The sequence below is a fragment of the Micromesistius poutassou genome (assembly GCF_964030765.1).
Source record: "Micromesistius poutassou genome assembly, chromosome: 4".
NCBI classification, from domain to species: domain Eukaryota; kingdom Metazoa; phylum Chordata; class Actinopteri; order Gadiformes; family Gadidae; genus Micromesistius; species Micromesistius poutassou.
In genome coordinates, this window is record NC_140274.1 from 4,132,782 (window position 1) to 4,150,515 (window position 17,734).

The following is a 17,734-nucleotide window of genomic DNA, read 5'->3' on the forward strand; positions in this document are numbered from 1 at the left end:
TAACACATGAACATCATCTGTGGAAGCTGCTCTTTATTTGAAAAAGAAAGAAAAGACCTCAGTCATCGTTTTGCTACACATTCTAATTACATAAAGAAAAATATCTGCGTTAAGACCAACGCAGAGAATCCTGAATCCAACTTAGGTAGAGTCAAATTTGATTGAATTGCTTTCATATTTCATACATCTTTCCTTCCCCGCTTAGTGAACAGTCATTATTTTTTTAATATATACAAAGAGCACCGATCAACAGCGCTCCACCCCACCCTGTTCCACTGGATCTCTATACAATTAAATTTACATCCAAACTGTGACCCCTTCCTCCATCCTGACGTCCCACGACCATATTCGGCCTTTCCCCTTCCGCCGGCTCCTCCAGCGGGAGACGGTCAGAAGAGGGGCGTGGCCGACGCAGAAAGATGTGTGCAACATGAAGACAACTCTTTCACATTCAGAGTAAAAGGCAGCCATGAGTACGGTCAGTGAGTCAATGGCATGCCAAGCTTAAAGCAACACGGAGCCCACCCCTTTCCCCACTGTGATGCTTCTGATATTGTGGATGACGCCCCCCCCCCCCCCCCACCACCCCCGCTCCCCACTAGACAGAAAAATTGTTCCATTGCAAAAAACCCTAGGCACAGAATTGTCTATATACTGTAGGTAACTGACTCAAACTCTACACCCTGCACTTGAAGTGCAACGGAGATGGTGAAATATTTTCATCTAGTAAAAATTGTTCTTAACACAAAAACTGGAGAATATTTAGTGCTCTATCATTCCGCTTAATAGGTGTAATTTAATATAATAGCTATTTTTTTTTTACTCTACCTCTCAATAATACAGTCTGAGATCCATATTTAAAGGTGAAGCAACCCCACAGGTGTTCAATGTAGTGTACATTTTACAGCCCCAGCCCCGCCCTCCCCCCCCCCCCCCCCCCCCGAAGTCTTAAATCAATAATCATAAATAAATACAAACAACACACAAGGAATGTCTACTGTAAACACGGTAAAAAAGACAAAAACTAAACAGGTGTAAACGTCATTAGCATCACTACTCGGTGACAGTTAAATTACCCGAGGAGGGAATCGATGATGATGATGATGATGATGATGATGGTGGGGTTCTGATCGGGAAAGGTTTAAAGGGGACTCCTCTTGATTTTCCCGCCACATCCCTCCCCCTCATCCTCACCCCTCCCACCCCCTTTCCCTCTTAAGGAGAACAACAAGCTTATTTTTTTTGTCCAACCAACGCCGTGTACATAAACATGATTAACAGTCTCTCAGCACCCATAACTATCTCTACAGGTTACACTGTAAAACGGGTGAGGAGAGACCGTCAACATGGGGGAGGGAGGGGGGAAAGGGGAGGGGGTGAGGGGCCGGTTGGACAGCAGCATCACTTGAAGTCTTGGGGACAAATTTGCGTAATAATTGAACAGGGGAGCGGGGGGTTTGTCCAATATGTCGCTCGGAGACGGTTGCCATGGTTTCGGACAGTCATTGCCGACCACTCTGTTCGTGACATGTCTTGTATTCGAAGGTGTGTGTGTGTGTGTGTGTGTGTGTGTGTGTGTGTGGGTGGGGTTGGAGAAGGTTTCTCTGAAGAGTTGGACTGCATCGTAGACAAAGCCCGGCCACTGAGTGCTTCGTCCTCACAGAGACTCTCCCAGCCACCATTACATGAACTGCATCTGGGGAGAGGGGAGACGTGAGCTCGGATCTTCAGTACACTTTGGCTGATTTGTGAGAAGGCTTAATCAATTGCGTACTGTTTTCTTTCGTTAAAAATGTAACACAAAAAAAGGTCATAAAAAAATGTATAACGATAAGTAATGTATAAAAAAACAATGATGGGCAAAGGATTACTGCTATTATTTCTAAGTCTAATCAATGAATGTATAATCTGGCCAATAAGACTAACCAAGCTGTACATTGTTTATTGTGTTTGGATATTAGTTGAATATTAGTTGAAAATGTTCAGGCTTTGTCAAAGACAAAAACGAGAATAAAACATAAGGAAAAACACAACCAAGTGAGACAATAGCGAACGATAAACGTCCCCAACAAAGTAAAAAAACGGTTGGAGGTTGAAAGACAGAAAGAAATGAGAGAAAAACAAAAGGACAAGATAAAGAGCATGAGCAATCCCATGCGTGCGAGTGTGTCAGCGAGAGAGAATGAGCGAGAGAGAGCTGTACCTAGAGAGAGAGAGACGGGTCTACAAGAAATCCTTGAGAGAGAGCTGTGCAAACGGGTCCTGTCCCGGAGCGCGGAGAGGACTCTGGCTGGAGGGACTAGAGGCCGCAGAAGGCTACGACAGCAGGAAAGAAGGAAGACAGGAGAGGGTGTGAGGGGGAGGCCAGACGGACGGGCGGGGGCAACAGCAGTCAGTTAAAAAGACATATGTATAAAGGGGGCGGAGCCCAGAGATTAGTCAGGTGTACGGACGCCATGGTGACAAAATGAGGAGACAAAAGGCAGAAAGGAAGTGAAGGAGAGATAAACAAGGGGAGTCAAGAGGAAGGACGGATGGATGATCCATCGCTCTCCGGAGGAGGGAATAAAAGGGCCCAGTGTTGGGGTCAGCATCGTCAGTGCTGGGGGAGCCACATCATCCACACACACACACACACACACTGGGCTGTCACCACCATGGTATCCTGACACGTGACACCAGTGAATACAGAGCAAACACACCCGGTCAACAATGGACAATCCTGGCCTTTTTATCCCAGACGTTCACCACGGCGACCGAACGGCGTGTGAAGGTGTCCTGAACTAAAGCGCTCTCTCGTACCTGCGCGCTGGACACGGAGCCGAAGGGGTTAGGGGGCCGCATGATGGGCTGGTTGTACATCATGGTGGACTGGGTCATCATCCCCATGGAGCCCATGGGCGGGGGCTGCGGCAGAGGGAGGGCCGAGGGGAGGTCAGTGCTGTGGTTTTAAACACTGAAGGACATTTTCCTGTGTTTCTCGTGTAATCGGATCCTTCTTTTATGACGATGCATTGTAATGCAGCGGTATTGTTTGTTAGCATGAAGGGCGTGCTGTAAAGTTGGCTTTGACAAAAGAATGCAAACAGACTGCTACTGAGATTCAATTCAATTGTATTAGTATAGCCCTTAATCCAAGGTCTCTTAAGGCGTATATTGATGACACCCCCCTGACTTTAGCCCCCCAGCGGGCAACAAGAAACTGGAAACAGATGAATCGAAAAAAACATAACGGCAGATTTTTAAAAACAAACACAGACAAACGTAAGGGTCGACAAGTGTGTGAGCTGTAGGGGGGGGTGTTGGACGAACGCCACTCACCATGCCGTATCCCATCATGCTTGTTGGCGTCGTGGCGGGGTAGGCCATGACAGACGTGGGCTACGGGAGAGAGACACGACAGAAGACGGGAGATAAGGAGACGTTTTGACACGCGAACAAAAGCCTCAGAAGAGACGAGTCCTAACAATCCGAGGCCTTTTTTCTTTTTTTTCTCAGACGATAGTTAATGTATAGCGCGCGGGGGGGGGGGGGGGGGGGCTCTGCTACAACGACAGGGGCCTTTGTGTGAATCACCATGGAGACGGGGTTCCAGGTCGTGGAGGGCGCCGCCTTGGGCTGCCAGTTGGTGCCGCCCGTCAGCCTCTTCTCGCCCGGCTGGCTCCAGTGGATGTCACTGTGGGTTAAGACATGCTAATATTAGCCACGGCTCCTGGCTAGCTGCGGCTCCTGGCCGCGGGCCTTACAGCGCTGTTTGTTTGTTTGTTGTCGTGTAGCTAAGCGACGACGGAATAAAAAAAAAGGTCAGACTCGTGAAACTATTTATATGGTCGGTGGGTGTGTGTTTGTGTGTGCGTGCGTGTGTGTGTGTGCGTGCATGTGTCCTTGCATGAGCTTGTACAATGAAGCATGTGTGTGCGCATGTGCGTGTGCGTGCGCGTACGTGTACGTGTGTTTGCGTGTTTGCCCATGCATGAGTGTGTGTGTCAATTCATGAATGTGTCTAACTATACAGTACGTGTGTGTGTGTGTGTGTGTGTGTGTGTGTGTTTGTGTTGACATGTGTGTTTGCCTTTGTGTCCACTGATGTCTGTGGGGGGGCGGGTGCCACTTACTTTTTCGATGTTCCATTTCCGATGCCGAGGTCTGTGGGAAGAGAGAGAGACGTGAGCCGAGTGATGGGTTTGGGACGTGCCTGCGCGGCGTGATTTGTTTGTCGGCCGGTCTGCTGACATGGATTATGTAACGCGATGTTGCGCATCATACGATAATCTCCGCTTATCGTCCCCTCGCCTATGTGCGTCCATTACGATCGCTTGGATAGTGGAGCGTTTAAAAAAAAAAGAATATACTATCATATTACCGTTAAGACAACAACAAATACATCACGTTACGAAGACGTTTTGTTCTTTTGTCAAGATAAGACTGTGGGAAGTATATGTAAGCCCAAATTAGAGATATAAAAAAACCCTTGACAGAAAGACAAGGATAAAAGGAATAGAGGATCCCAGGAACGGGACTCTGATACTCACTGCCCACGAGGTTGGCCAGGGAGGAGTCAAGGTCGTCCGACACCAGCCTGTCGGGGTTCTGCATGGAGCACAGACCCTGGCTGGACCCTGCTAGGGTGGGCTTCAGGATGCTCCCGCTGATATCTGGCAAGGTAACAGATGGTGCTTCTATCACATATAGATGTCTAAATAAACCAATGGCAACACATGAGCCATGACAGGCTAATGTATGTATAGATCCTAATTGGCTCAATACAGTCCCACGATGGGGTAGCCTGTACTCTCGCTCCGTGATGACCCTCGACGGGTATTCGTATTTTAAGCTTTGGTGTTGTTAGTAATATTCCTGAGTATATTGTGTGGATGTGTGTTTACAACATTTGCATAGATGAATATGCGTTTGGTTCAACGTTGGGCTTACACGCCGCCCCGGCCGGACTATCAAGGTCGTGACCCATTTCTCAAAATATGACAAAACAACAAACATCCGTAACTTAATTTAAATACTGGTACGTGACCCTCTCCCTGTTGAAAACATGTTTTTGTATCGACCGCGGTGAGACGGAGTGGGCCTGGAATCTGCCCTGTTTGAACTCAAAGGACCTGAAGCCCCACCTTGAGCACACAGAAACCACATTAAATATTAAACCCCATGTCAATCCCAGTGCTCTCTCCCTGTGAGCGAGTGCGTCCTCACCATCAGAAACCATGACGCTGCCGCCTGCCGCTTTGGCTCCAAACACGGACTCAAAGTCAACCTGCAGACCCCCTGATGGGGCGGGCTGCTGGGAGCCGGGCTGCGGCGTTGAGTACCCTTTAGGGAGGGGGGGGGGGGGGGGGGGTGGGGATGGGGGTGAGAGAACAGGAGGGGGTGAGGGAACACGGTTTGGAAACCACAACTGTTGCACCGTTTCAGAATAAATCTAAAGAAAGTCGTGGATGCTATGTACACAGAACACAGCGCCGGACAACCTATCAACCCCCTGGATTATGACGACCTGGGGGGGGTTGTGTTATATCAGGCTCCTGTGTCCCGCTCCGTTTTCTGTTATGAGGGTAACAAGTCACAGCTGAGCTTTATAAATAAACTGGGATGGCCGTGATTAAACTAAAGCCCTGTGACGTGGCTTCTACCCTTCCCCTAGGGGAAGTCTGGCTGGAGCTCCGTCCTGGACTAGGACTAGGTACAGTACCTCTGAATAGACCTGCTACGGCAGAGGACTCGGTGGGGTAGGGGGGCTGGTGGTGGTGCTGGGCACCCGGCGCTGGACCACAGAAGGAGTCTGACGCCGGAAGTAGGAAGAAGAGAGAAAGAGGAGACAGAGCAGTAGAGAAGTGTTTTCAGGGCAGTGCCGGTGAACAAGCAAGGGCAGAAAGAAAACAGCAGAAGAAGAAAATAAATAAGGGAAAGGTTGATTTGAATTCAAGGTTTAAGATCAATTTGGGTTTTTTTAAGCTAAGTTTCTTAAGAGTAGCAGAGACATAATGGCCTAAGGGAGGGAGGGAGGGAGGATATCAGGATATATATCCAGTTCTGCAATCAATTATAGAATAGCAAAGGCAGGTTTAACCACTTAGATAAGGGTTGTATCATAACTTGTAGGATTATTAAGTCCATTTGGGATTATATTGGGTAAAAAAAAAAAAAGAAATACCCTATGTTTGCCAAGTGGGGAAACATAGGCTTAGATGGTGGTCCATCAAAGTACCTGACATGGAGTGTTCTATCCGCACTGTACGTTTGTAATTGGTTGAAACTGACGAGTTTGTGTCAATAAAGGGATTGTAACGATCTGGAGGATCAAACATAGTGTTGGTCAAAGAAAAACAGATTTCAACTTATTTCCTCTATGGTTATTGCTTTATATTTCTATAGATCTATATCTATATTTCTACATATAACACGATGGGTCATATGGCCGGAGATGGGAGGGTAGGATGGGTTCTACTGGGAGTTAGTACACGCCCACATGGTTTCTGATTGGCTGAATGTTCAGTATTCTGTGACCATTAAGATTGGCATGAATTATTAAATATGGATAAATAACATTAAAGAAGAAGAAGAAGAAAGAGAGATAATGATAAGATAAGATAATAACAAGAAAAACTTTACACACACATAGCTTATTAACGCTAATGACACATTAACCATGCATGTGAGACACTGCGCACTGCTACGGACAAGTAACACCACTGGGGCTACGGGAGAGACCAGGGGGGGTTTGGGGGGTATAGACAAAAAAAAGGCCCTTTACCGCCAAACATTTCATGGGCAGACGTCCTAGAGGGAAAGCTAACACCGTCCGAAGACACGACAGGTATGTGAGCAGCATCGACAACGATTTTTGAGAGGAAAGGGTTAAGGTTTGGCATGGAGTCGTCCCCAGCTTCGGCAGAGGTGAAAGGATCTAGGCAGGCATAGAGAGGAAGGAAGGGAGGACACACAGAGAGAGAGAGAGAGAGACAGAGAGAGAAACAGGCAGATGTAAACGAGAAGGTGAGAGGGGCAGAGGTTGACATCAGAGATCATGCACAACAGGTCAGATCAGAACATGTAAGAGGGTTGGTGGAAGTTGATTGTGGAGATGGGCGGGGTCGCGCGGTGGAGGGGGCCGTGGGTCCTCACCTGCCCAGGCAGTCGCTACCGGGAGCCCCGCAGAGCCAGACTGCATGGAGGGCTGGAAGGTGGACTGCAGGTCGAACAGGTCGCTCTCCATTTTCAGAGCACTGCGGGAAGGAACACGCCACCGTCACTTCAACCGTCAATCAAAACCGGTGATATCATTTGGAATCGGTTAAAAAATAAGAAAACGAAGCTAAGTCTGAAATTAGATGTGACATTCAATTATTATACTGTGCTCTTACGAGCCACAGTAGCAGAAAAAGAATGCTTTTACTCAAGATTTATAATAGACATAAAGAGTGCCTACTCATTCATCGGGTAAATACCTTTCAGGCAAGCGTCGAATCATGAATGTTTCGCTTTAAAGAGCACAAACGATCAATTCTATCTACAGAGCCACTAATGAGTGTACCCGTTGGAGCAGCTGGGGGTAGAGAAGAGGTCGATGGCCGGGGCGGTGCTGATGGTGCCCCCCGTGGTGGAGACGGGCGATGTGTCGGTCGTGGCGAAAGAGGGCCTCTTAGACAGCTCTTTCAGCCTCTGTTCCTGAGAAAAAGGACCATTTTCAGAACCCCAAACGAATACCAACGTGGCAGTCGCGTTATGACGCCCTTGTTATTATGTACTGTGGTTGCTATGGCGTGTCGTGTGTTTGTTTGTTTTCCTTGTTAAACTCACGCAGAGCGACACACTTTGGATTACTTTCCCCTCCCTTGTGATCTGTTGAACTTTAGTTATGCATATTACATTACAAATACTGCGAAAACCGTATTGCTAGTCCTATTTATTGTCTTAAGACGTTTTATTCCATTTTATTTATATTTTTAACCTGAATGAATGCTTACACCTCCACCAAGATGAACACCTTGAATAATTTGTACTTTGGCAAAACAACGTTTCTGAGTCCTTTTAACCACGGCCGTACCTTAAGCGCTTTGAGCCGAGCCTGCTCCTCCTCCAGAGCCGCCTGCTTCTCCCGCTCGTCCACCTTGGTGAACGACATCCCCGTGCTCGCTAGAGACGACACCGCGTTGGACAGGGTGCTCGCCCTGCACACCAACAAACAAAACACCATTAGCGTACTCGAGGACTGAAGTGTGAAAACTGTATTGGAGAAACATCCCATCTCATCTCACTAGATATGGTAATGAAAACAAATTGCTCATTACATTTACATGCACTTTGAGTCTGTGAATGTAAATGAGTCTGCCTCGTGTATGAAAAGTGCTACATAAATAAAGTTGCCTTGTTTTGCCTTGCCTACATTTACATTTAGGGCATTTAGCAGACGATTTTATCCAAAGAGACTTACAATAAGTACATTTGTCAGAAGAGAAACAAAATATCACTGTCGGTGCAGTAAGGATGTTCATAGAAACAAGTGCCAAGCACTAACAGTTGACAGGTTAACCCATTAACCCAGTGTACAATAAAGATGGCTAGGATAAGATGCTACACAATGCCAAGTACTATTTTTAAGTGCTTATTGTTCGACAACCTACAATAAGTGCGTAAGAGGGGTGTGCGCTCATTACTTGTTTAACAGCACAAAATGTGAGGTTAAGGGAACTGTTGATGTGTTTCGAAGCCGGGAGCCTGGAGGAGCACCTACCTGCTGGCAGCCGTGGAGTCTTTGACCTTCTTGCCCTCTAAGGAGGCCAAGTGCTGCTCCAGGGCTTCCAGGAGACTGCTGGGAGCCTGGCGGGCCAAGAGCACCAAGTTAGCCCTAATCTCACAACATGAACATCTGTCTGTTTGGGCATCAAGAACTGCTGAGCCAGGGGTGGGCAAGGCAATGTTAGGGGTTTCTATGTAGTTCTTCTAAGGACAGACTAAAACGCTACACTATACTAACACCGTGTTGACAAGTGACTATGGTGGCCTCAAGTTAAGTCAAGTTAAATGTTAAGAAATGGCAACGACGTTGTGTTATGATTTTGCCCCCCGCTGTGCAATGACTGCATTCCAGCTGAGAAGCCACTTTGGATGAGCGAGAACAACGACGTATGTGAAATGATGCACCTCGGCCCTTTAAACAACTTGGCCATCGTGGAGCTGACCCAATGTCCAAGCACAGTGGCTTGGACATTGGTCAGTTTAACAATGTCCATTGGCCATTGTCAACATGAGCTACAGAGGGAGGGGTTACACCTCAGGGGACACAAAGTGAATAACATGATTTACCACGGAGAGACTTTTTTCCTTCAACTGTTTTCACCACGATGTAGGAGAGACAGAGTCAGAGCAGGAGCATGCAAAGAGACAACACTAAAGCAAGTCACAGACACCGAAAGAAGAGTGAGATGATAGTACTTACACAAACTGTGAACTAAAGTGGAAAGATAAAGGGAAAATACAGAATATAAAGGTGGTGACTAGCAGTGACCCGTTATGTGTGTGTGTGTGTGTGTGTGAGAGAGTGTTTGTGTTGTTACAGTATGAGAGAGAGTGACTTGTTTAAACTTACAATTGACATACCCCAATATGTACACTTGGATTAGAATGTGGGGCTTGTAATACACATGGTGAAGACACACAAGCTCTGACTGCAGTAGCAGACCTTCTCATCTGAATTAGTCAGCTCACCCAAAGCTTGCCTTTATCACCTTTATTTAATGTACAAAGGTGGAAGAGAGAGAGTGCTAAAGACACAAACAAATAGAAAAGAAGTAGAGGAAGACTAGGAGGAAAAAGTGCCTTTGTTGGCGATGTCTGTCATGCGATAAAGAATATCATGCAGTGTCTTATCTTAAAAAAAAACATTTGTAAAGGGGTGTGTGTATTTTTTTTCAATTTTGTTTGCTTAAAGAAGAGCTGGTTACAGATAAATAGAAACATTATAGGCAAAATAATTGAAAGAAACATACATTGAAAGAAAGAGATTCTGCCTGATCTTTGTACAGCCCAAAAGAAAAAGTACTAGGCAACATATCGCTGTACATGGCATGTGTAGGCCTGCTGCAAGTTTTGATACCAACTACTGCACCGGCGTGTTGACACTTACCTGAGAAAGATCCGGAATGTCCCCTCGATCAATTCCCACCTGCTGTTAAACGGAAAACAGAATTGATTGATATATATTTACTAGGGATGCACCGAAATGAAAATTCTTGGCCGAAACCGAAAACCGAAAATGAGGAAACCAAGGCCGAAAACCGAAAACCGAAACACCGAAATAAATTATTATGCCAATTATTAGTAGGCCTAACATTGCATTTATAGCTATGACTGTGTACTAACCTCACTAAAATCAAGGCATTGCAATTCAAAGAATAAATCAATTACAATTATTAAAAGTATAAAAATATTTATTTAGCACTGAAAAAACAACACCGTTTTGCGTTTTGCACTTTGCAGACGGTCCCTAAGCTCGCGGATGATCGCCGACAGCTCATAGAAGCTGTCGGCACTTTGCAGACGGTCCCTAAACTCGCGGCTGATAGCCGACAGCTCATAGAAGCGGTCTCATAGCGAGCCGTCGCTAAAGACGGCTCGTTTGGATGAAAACAAGGTTGTAGCTGGTTCTCTAGATTACTACATTTAGCTAGAGGTGTCATTTGTTTCACAATGTATCACTGATGATCTATGGAACCTATAGATATATGGAAATATGCCCACACCGCAGACATGTTGGCGCAGAGGCGCTTATCCAGACAAGCGTGTGCTGGCCGCGGTTTTTGTTTGCGTCATCACAATTTCCTGTTTCGGTGATAAGAGTGTTTCGGCCGAAAGCCGAAAATGCGCTTTTGGGCCATTTTCAGCCGAAAAATTTCGGTGGCCGAAATTTCGGTGCATCCCTGATATTTACATCATCACACAATCAATGTACTTTGTACTTTGTTTATACATTTCAATAAAACACAAGAGGATCGTTTGATAGTTACCTCCGCTACTTTGAGGAACTCTGATATCCGGGTCATTCTGGTGAGAAACTTCTTATAGATGTCCAAGCCTTCTTTACACTGGGTCTTCTTCATGTCAAAGTACTTTTCTACGTTTGTAACACATGAAGGTACTGGTTAATCTTTCGAACATAGAACATGGATATGTCTTAGTATATTGCTAAGAGATGTTGTCCACTTTGACTTAATAGAACAAAAGTTGGGTAATGGGGGATAAAAGCTATCCTGTGATTACTCTTACCAAGCAGGTTGATAATCCCTTCATTGTACGCAGCGAAGAGCCTGATGGAGTCTTTGAACAGGAGCATAAACGCAGCGTTGATGACTCCATTAGTGAGCTCATTGGCATTGACCTGAAGGAGAGGAGACCAGAGTGAGCCCACAATCAGCCTGAACATTTGCAGTCTTTGCAGACTGAATTACAGAGCAAGGGTGATCAAAAAACAAATGACTCACAGAAACTCTTATCAGATTATTTTTATCATCTTGTATCAAGATGTGAACACCGGGAACACTACCTCTAATAAAAGCCCGGACTCATTTTAACAGTGAAATTAACATTTTGTTTGTACATTAACGTAGGCTACAATTAAATCAATATAACTTCACTATCAATTACTAATGATTATTTATTAATGTATTCGTCTCTGTCAAAAATCTTTTGACATATGATTGCCTTATAATTACAGGGCCACCAACCCCAAAGAAGAACAGAATCCAAATGTATTTTGACTTATGTAGCATGCCCTGCAAAGACACCAATGACGTAAAGAATATATATTTAATCTTCATGCATATTAACCTGGTCCAGTAGTTGGGAACTTAAAAAAGAACTCATGCAATAGCATCGGGTTTCTCCTTACACTACTCACGTTGAAGTCCAGTAGGGCATCCATCTGGTTCTGGATGATAGGGATGGTCTTGAGCAGCTTTTCTGTATTCATCATCCTCATCACTCCATCCACCCTGCATGGAGACGGGGGTGGGAGGGAGTCAGGAGAGAGGACACACCCACCAGAGAGGGGTTGTGGGCAAGAGAGTAAGAGAGAGAGAGGATGGAGAAATAATAGGCAATCAGACACACTACTGAAAAGTGATTGTGTTTTTTTTGTAGTACCCAAAAGTGATTGTGTTTTTTTGTAGTACCTGTATCTATAAGTAAATGTAAATTACTAAAAAGCTGAAAATTATTTTAAAAGCCATTAAGTGTATTGTAGTTTTCCATTCTTACCCTCGCTTTACTTTGGTGAAGTCAAAGGCCACCTGTCGATAGGAGACTGCCTTCTCGTTGAGGTACCGACTATACCTCCGGATAAATGTGGACATGTCATACCCTGCAGGAGACATCAAAGATATTAGTTCCTCTGACTGGTACATGCACAACTACATGTACAACTACTCATACATGCACCATCGCACCATCACCAGTTAACATCAGGAAGCTCATTGATTGATTAAAGATGAGTGAGTCGTTTACCTTGTAACCCACTTTTATCCAAAAAATTACTGAGGTTGAACAATGTATTCCTTGAAGCCAAGTACTGGACAAAACGCTGTGATGAAACAAAAATAAAAATGACAGCCATTGATAAGAGATCATTTTTCTGTTAATCATGGTGCTTTTGATGATACATTTGGCAGTTGACATTAAAGATACAGCAAGCAGTTAAACCCACTCATTGTATTGAACGGGCTCACCTCATTGCCGTAGACCATGAGGTGTTGTGTGGTGATGAGGGACTTGAAGACCACCACCCAGCTGGTGTTGGTGGTCCGCTCAAACAGTGAGTCCGCCAGCTGAGGAATGTTCACATTCATCTCGTTGGTGCAGTGGATGAGATCTGAGGAACCACACAATGGCCAGGAACTTAGTGCTTTGTAACGAGCAGAATAGTTCTGCGGTCTTGACGTTCTTATTTTAAATAGATCCAATTGTTCATTATATCTTGGACGTCATTGATCATCATGTGATGTGCATCTCCAAAAAACACCTCACTTAAGTCTCAGAAATTAGCTTGTTAGAAGTCTGGACACTCGCCAAACACATCATCGCAAACACATACATGCCCGTTTATTACTGGTCTTTGAACCCTGGCCAGGAACTAAATGTGTATCACCCCACTTCATGAAGGCCTAGCACAAATAACCAAGTCTCCTGATATTGCTAATCATTGATAATGCAGAGCCTTAGGTTAGTGTGTAGTCCAAACATCCAGAATAGCCACAATATATCTGTGGGAAACCGTAATTAAACCAAGCATTATCTTTCATATCAGTGTTGTTGCAAGGTCAGGAAATATATATATATATATATATATATATATATATATATATATATATATGGTCATATATTGATATACTGATTAAAAGACTAAATGATTATTAGACTAAACGATTGAAGAATTCCACAGAGGGTTTTGTTTACTATAACGTCACACATTTCCGAAGAAATCTGATTCCTACCATTATCATTCTGCCATATTGCCTAGCACCCTCCACAATATATGAACTATACCAATGCATGGACATTTTGAGAATGCAATAGGAATTGAATGAATGCAGATTAGAAAAAAATGAGGTTTATTGCCACTCATCACTAGTAGTGATTCCTGACCTAGAAACTATGGCTGTCATAATGTAGGCCTGTACCATGTCAGCAAACGCGTGACACTTAGAACAAGGGATGTCAAACCTCCCTAACAATTACAAATATATCATTACAGTGATTATGTTGAGAATACAGTAGCATTTGATGGCCGAAAGACAAGTGCATTAATGTGTAATAATGCACAACTTTTAATGCCAGTTCCTCTTTCTCTCAACATATTTCCTCTTTGCGTTCATCCCAAAGAGTGCTCGTTTATCGATGTGAGCTGGAGCAGCCCATCCAGGGGGGCTGCTATTGGCCCTGCCAGTCACTGCAGTGACAGGATTGACAGTGTAATTGGGCCTCACTTTCTGCCCTATATTTGCCAGTTTTCTGGAGTCAAAGTGGGATTTAAAGTAGGACAGGATAACCTTCCGCAGTAGTAGCAGGATGAGGAGGATGGACGCCTGAATGACCCAGAGAGGGTAGCGAGGAGAGGCAGGCAGTAGGTCCATCTGAGGTTCCCAATGTGATACCTGTGTCAGTTTGCTCTCCCAATGAACATTGAGAGCTGTCTAGTATATTAATGAGGCTAATGGGAATAAACACTTCTCCAGGTATTGCCTCGTATATATAACTTACAGTTGAAAACTGATTCATGTTTTCAGCTGATTGTCTTCCAGGGGTGGGCTGCCTGTTACTGAACCCCGACCCCTGGATTTGGGGTGGGGGTTCAGTAAACTGTCCCACCCACCAACAGTTTCCCATTGAGACACAGTCTGTGGCCATCAACCTCATATAAATGTCCCATATTTGTCCATGCAAGAAAAATGTAAACTTTAAGGCCCTGCATCCATTGTGGTGTCTTATTTTACAGCATTTAGTCACTTCACCTGAAAAACATTTGTCATTTTGAAGGAGTACCCTGTTCTATCTAAACACAGGAATTACGCAAATTGCATGATAATTCATGAATTAAAACGTATATTTTGTATAGTGAGTGAGTATGCAGGGCTGGGTGAGACTATAAAAAGCCATTTAATACCAATCAATATTTATATATTGATTGATAAATTATTTTAAATATTCTAGAAGAAAACTTAATGATAAAGCAATGCCTTTCAAACAACATTTCTTTAAAACCAGTGGTTTGCAACACAACAGTGCTGACAGTGACCTAAACCCATTGTACTGTGTATGCATGAACAACAGAGAATGGTTGTATAGGCTCTCTGTTCTCTGTGTATAAGTAGGAGGGAGTGAGTTCGAGTCACACGTTGAGTGGCTGGCTATGTTTGGCCGGACCAACAATACTTCAAGCCTTGCCAGCTCCCCCTAACTCATCCCAGCCACAGCAGAGAAGACCTGCTCAGTGGCACAACAGGTGTGGAGGTATATCAATAGAGCCTAAAGCCTTGCCACTTTAAAGACATCAGGATGCTTGGTTTAGATCAACCACTTTCTTCAATAGCTCATTCAGTTGTTCAAGTGCAATAACATATCCTAACATTTAATTTATACCTGCAATGTATGGAGGGTTTACAGACACCACGGGCCAACTTCTTAAAACAGTAGGTCAGGGACATTGTAATGCATCTATATGGGGACCATTCGAGTCACATGACATCATCTATGTCTATCATGAGAAGACTAAAAATAATGGTAACTTTCCATTATGAATACCATCCTGTTGTCCTGTGTCACCATCTTAACCTGGGTAATGGGTGGTAGCAAGGTAGTGCTCCTTAGGTATTTCAGCAGAGACATAAAGGAATCTTACATGTAAATATGAAAATAATGCAATAATACTGCATAATTAATTAAATGAATTTGGCCCTAGTATAATAACGAGATCATAATGACAAATGTGTCATACGGGCCCTGGCATTATTTAGTGTTTAATTCATTTAATTATGTATCTGACGCAACACAATCACAGTGGCCACAGCTATAGATAATAAAGACAAATGATGGAAGTGGAACCGGCAGAAATGGCATTGTAACTTTTAATTCTAGGCCCATAACGGGCCCTGTGGGCAACTCTACATCTTAGCATCCCTAACAGCTTGCTCTGTTGTATAATAATGAACAAAACAGAGTCTTCTTACATTGCATACGATATGAATAGACCAAATACAGCCAACTTGCCATGTAATATTGTGTTGTAATAAAAAATAACAAATCTGGTCAGTCATTGTAGACAGTGCTACACCACTACGTTAGCTAACGTGAGTTTGACAGCGATTCAATGGGGGAAATTCAACTAACACGAACTACTTCTTACGAATATGTTACGATAATGTCTTTAAGGTCGCTGTTATAAACACTATTGCTGGGTTTTCTTCAGTATTCGTGGTTCCTGTGGTACACATCCTCGCTTTAAAAGGGCGATTTCGCATCAAGAGTCAACAGCATAGCCTACTATCCTGAGGCTTTGGGGCCCTGTTGGTACCGTCGCAATAACTCTGCTGTTATGCGTTTAATCCGGAGAATGGCAACACATTGGGATGTTATTCGGAATACTTACAGTCCAAATGTTTCTTTTTGGGACCCATGATTTCGTGGGTCGTGGCCTTGCATACTGTTTTGGACACGGCCGAGCCCGTTACACTGTGCTGGGCTGCGGTGATCCGGTCCGTAATGCTCTGCCCCGACATCTTCCTTTATGGATGCAACAAAGAATTACAGACGCGACACACCGGCTCTCTTTCTTCTGCTGCTTTCAAAACGATCCAGAAGAACTATCCAAGCCTCCAAACCCCCGACCCCTTTCCCACCTTGGGAAATATAATGTAACAAAAAAAAAAAAAAAACAAGACGACCGACCAGACGAGGACCAGAGGAGGGCGTAAGAAAGAGAAACGATCCACATAAATAGGAATAAATATATAAGCTCGGCCGCTCCGTTTCCTACGATTCAAACTCCGCTTGCGAATAAATTATATTGCATAAAGCTATGGCGGTACATTTGGCAGCACAGGGTCCACTCGCTGACTCATTCGCCCCGCCGTCTATCGCTCATTCCGATCTGTAGATCCCGGTACGTTTCGGTCCGTGTCGGTAGTCGCCACTCCTGCTGCTGGCTTTAAAGCGCTACATGCAGTCAGGGAAATGGCGGGCCTGCTCTGCTCTCAGAGCGTAGGGTGTTGGGTGGATGAGTGTATGACGTTCAACACGCCGGAGCCAGACTTTAAACTCATACTGTTGACTGCTGACTCCCCTGCAATTATCTTTGGTGCAGGTGACCATTGCAATTATCCTTTAACGTTTGAATGCAGGCCTGCACACACACACACACACACACACACACACACACACACACACACACACACACACACACACACACACACACACACACACACACACACGCACACACGCACACACACACTCGCGCGCACACACACACACACACACACACACGCACACACACACACGCACACACACACACACACACACACACACACACACACACACAATACATGGGAACTATTGGATAATGGTATCCCTTCTGTGGTTGACCTATTTGTAAATGACCTCATTTCGTATATAAGAAAATCTATTGCATTAGCTCCATAGTTATTAATACTATTATAGTAATAAGAAAAGCTATTACTATTAATAGTAATAGTAATAGCTTTTCTATAGGCAAACTACCTAGGCAATTGCCTAGGGCGCCACCTGTCCCCATATATATCGAGGCATCCCTGCTTTTACTCACACAAGCACCACATTGTCTTTTACAAACACTTGTTTACTCGTTATCTCGTTAGCTCTATTTACTTGACAACACTTTTTAGCTCTCTCTCTCTACCCTACCCGTATCTCACTTCTCTAAGGCCCGCCTCCTCTTTCTGAGCACCCAATCACAACATTAACACTGGATAACCTAGAACCATTACAGTGCACGCACCCAAGAAAGTCACCCACGGACGTGGCCATTGCCCCAGCTGCGGAGTGGCCTAACTGTCTTGAGACGCCGGGTTCCTCTGGTGTGGCGGCAGGGGGCTGCAGGGGGACAGGGGAGGGGGGCTCAGAGTTTGGTGTGAGGGAAGCCCTACCCATGTATGGGGCAAGCCTGTCCCGATGCAGCGCCACTTTTCTGCCTCTAAGC

At 44.7% G+C, this 17,734-nt stretch overlaps 1 protein-coding gene across 11 annotated transcripts; it reads right to left on the minus strand.

Annotated features, from left to right (window-relative positions):
* Nucleotides 1-22: 22 nt before the first annotated feature.
* Nucleotides 23-16,701, minus strand: picalmb (phosphatidylinositol binding clathrin assembly protein b). Of its 11 annotated transcripts, none has more exons than XM_084466888.1 (23): nucleotides 16,151-16,701; nucleotides 12,735-12,877; nucleotides 12,514-12,589; nucleotides 12,268-12,370; nucleotides 11,909-12,002; nucleotides 11,278-11,389; nucleotides 11,019-11,125; nucleotides 10,139-10,180; nucleotides 8,747-8,832; nucleotides 8,060-8,183; nucleotides 7,547-7,674; nucleotides 7,138-7,238; nucleotides 6,767-6,919; nucleotides 6,221-6,304; nucleotides 5,705-5,794; nucleotides 5,209-5,325; nucleotides 4,533-4,655; nucleotides 4,116-4,146; nucleotides 3,577-3,676; nucleotides 3,322-3,381; nucleotides 2,803-2,907; nucleotides 2,204-2,316; nucleotides 23-1,696 (listed from the first exon to the last, which is right to left on the minus strand). In XM_084466888.1, the coding sequence occupies exons 1-22, from the start codon at nucleotides 16,278-16,280 to the stop codon at nucleotides 2,224-2,226; spliced, it is 2,202 nt and encodes a 733-aa protein (XP_084323014.1). In that variant the 5' UTR covers nucleotides 16,281-16,701; the 3' UTR covers nucleotides 23-1,696; nucleotides 2,204-2,223. The 11 variants fall into 11 exon arrangements, with proteins under 11 accessions (XP_084323014.1, XP_084323013.1, XP_084323012.1 ...); XM_084466887.1 differs by having other exon boundaries at nucleotides 7,547-7,680; XM_084466886.1 differs by having other exon boundaries at nucleotides 11,900-12,002.
* Nucleotides 16,702-17,734: the final 1,033 nt, after the last annotated feature.

Excerpts from the sequence above, each read along its gene's own strand:
- picalmb (XM_084466883.1), bottom strand. The coding sequence starts at position 16,280 with ATGTCGGGGCAGAGCATTACGGACCGGATCACCGCAGCCCAGCACAGT. Across the intron at positions 5,795-6,220 it reads GATAGAACACTCCATGTCAG|ACTCCTTCTGTGGTCCAGCG; the intron begins GTACTTTGATGG and ends TTCCGGCGTCAG. Across the intron at positions 5,326-5,704 it reads CGTAGCAGGTCTATTCAGAG|GGTACTCAACGCCGCAGCCC; the intron begins GTACTGTACCTA and ends CCCTCCCTAAAG.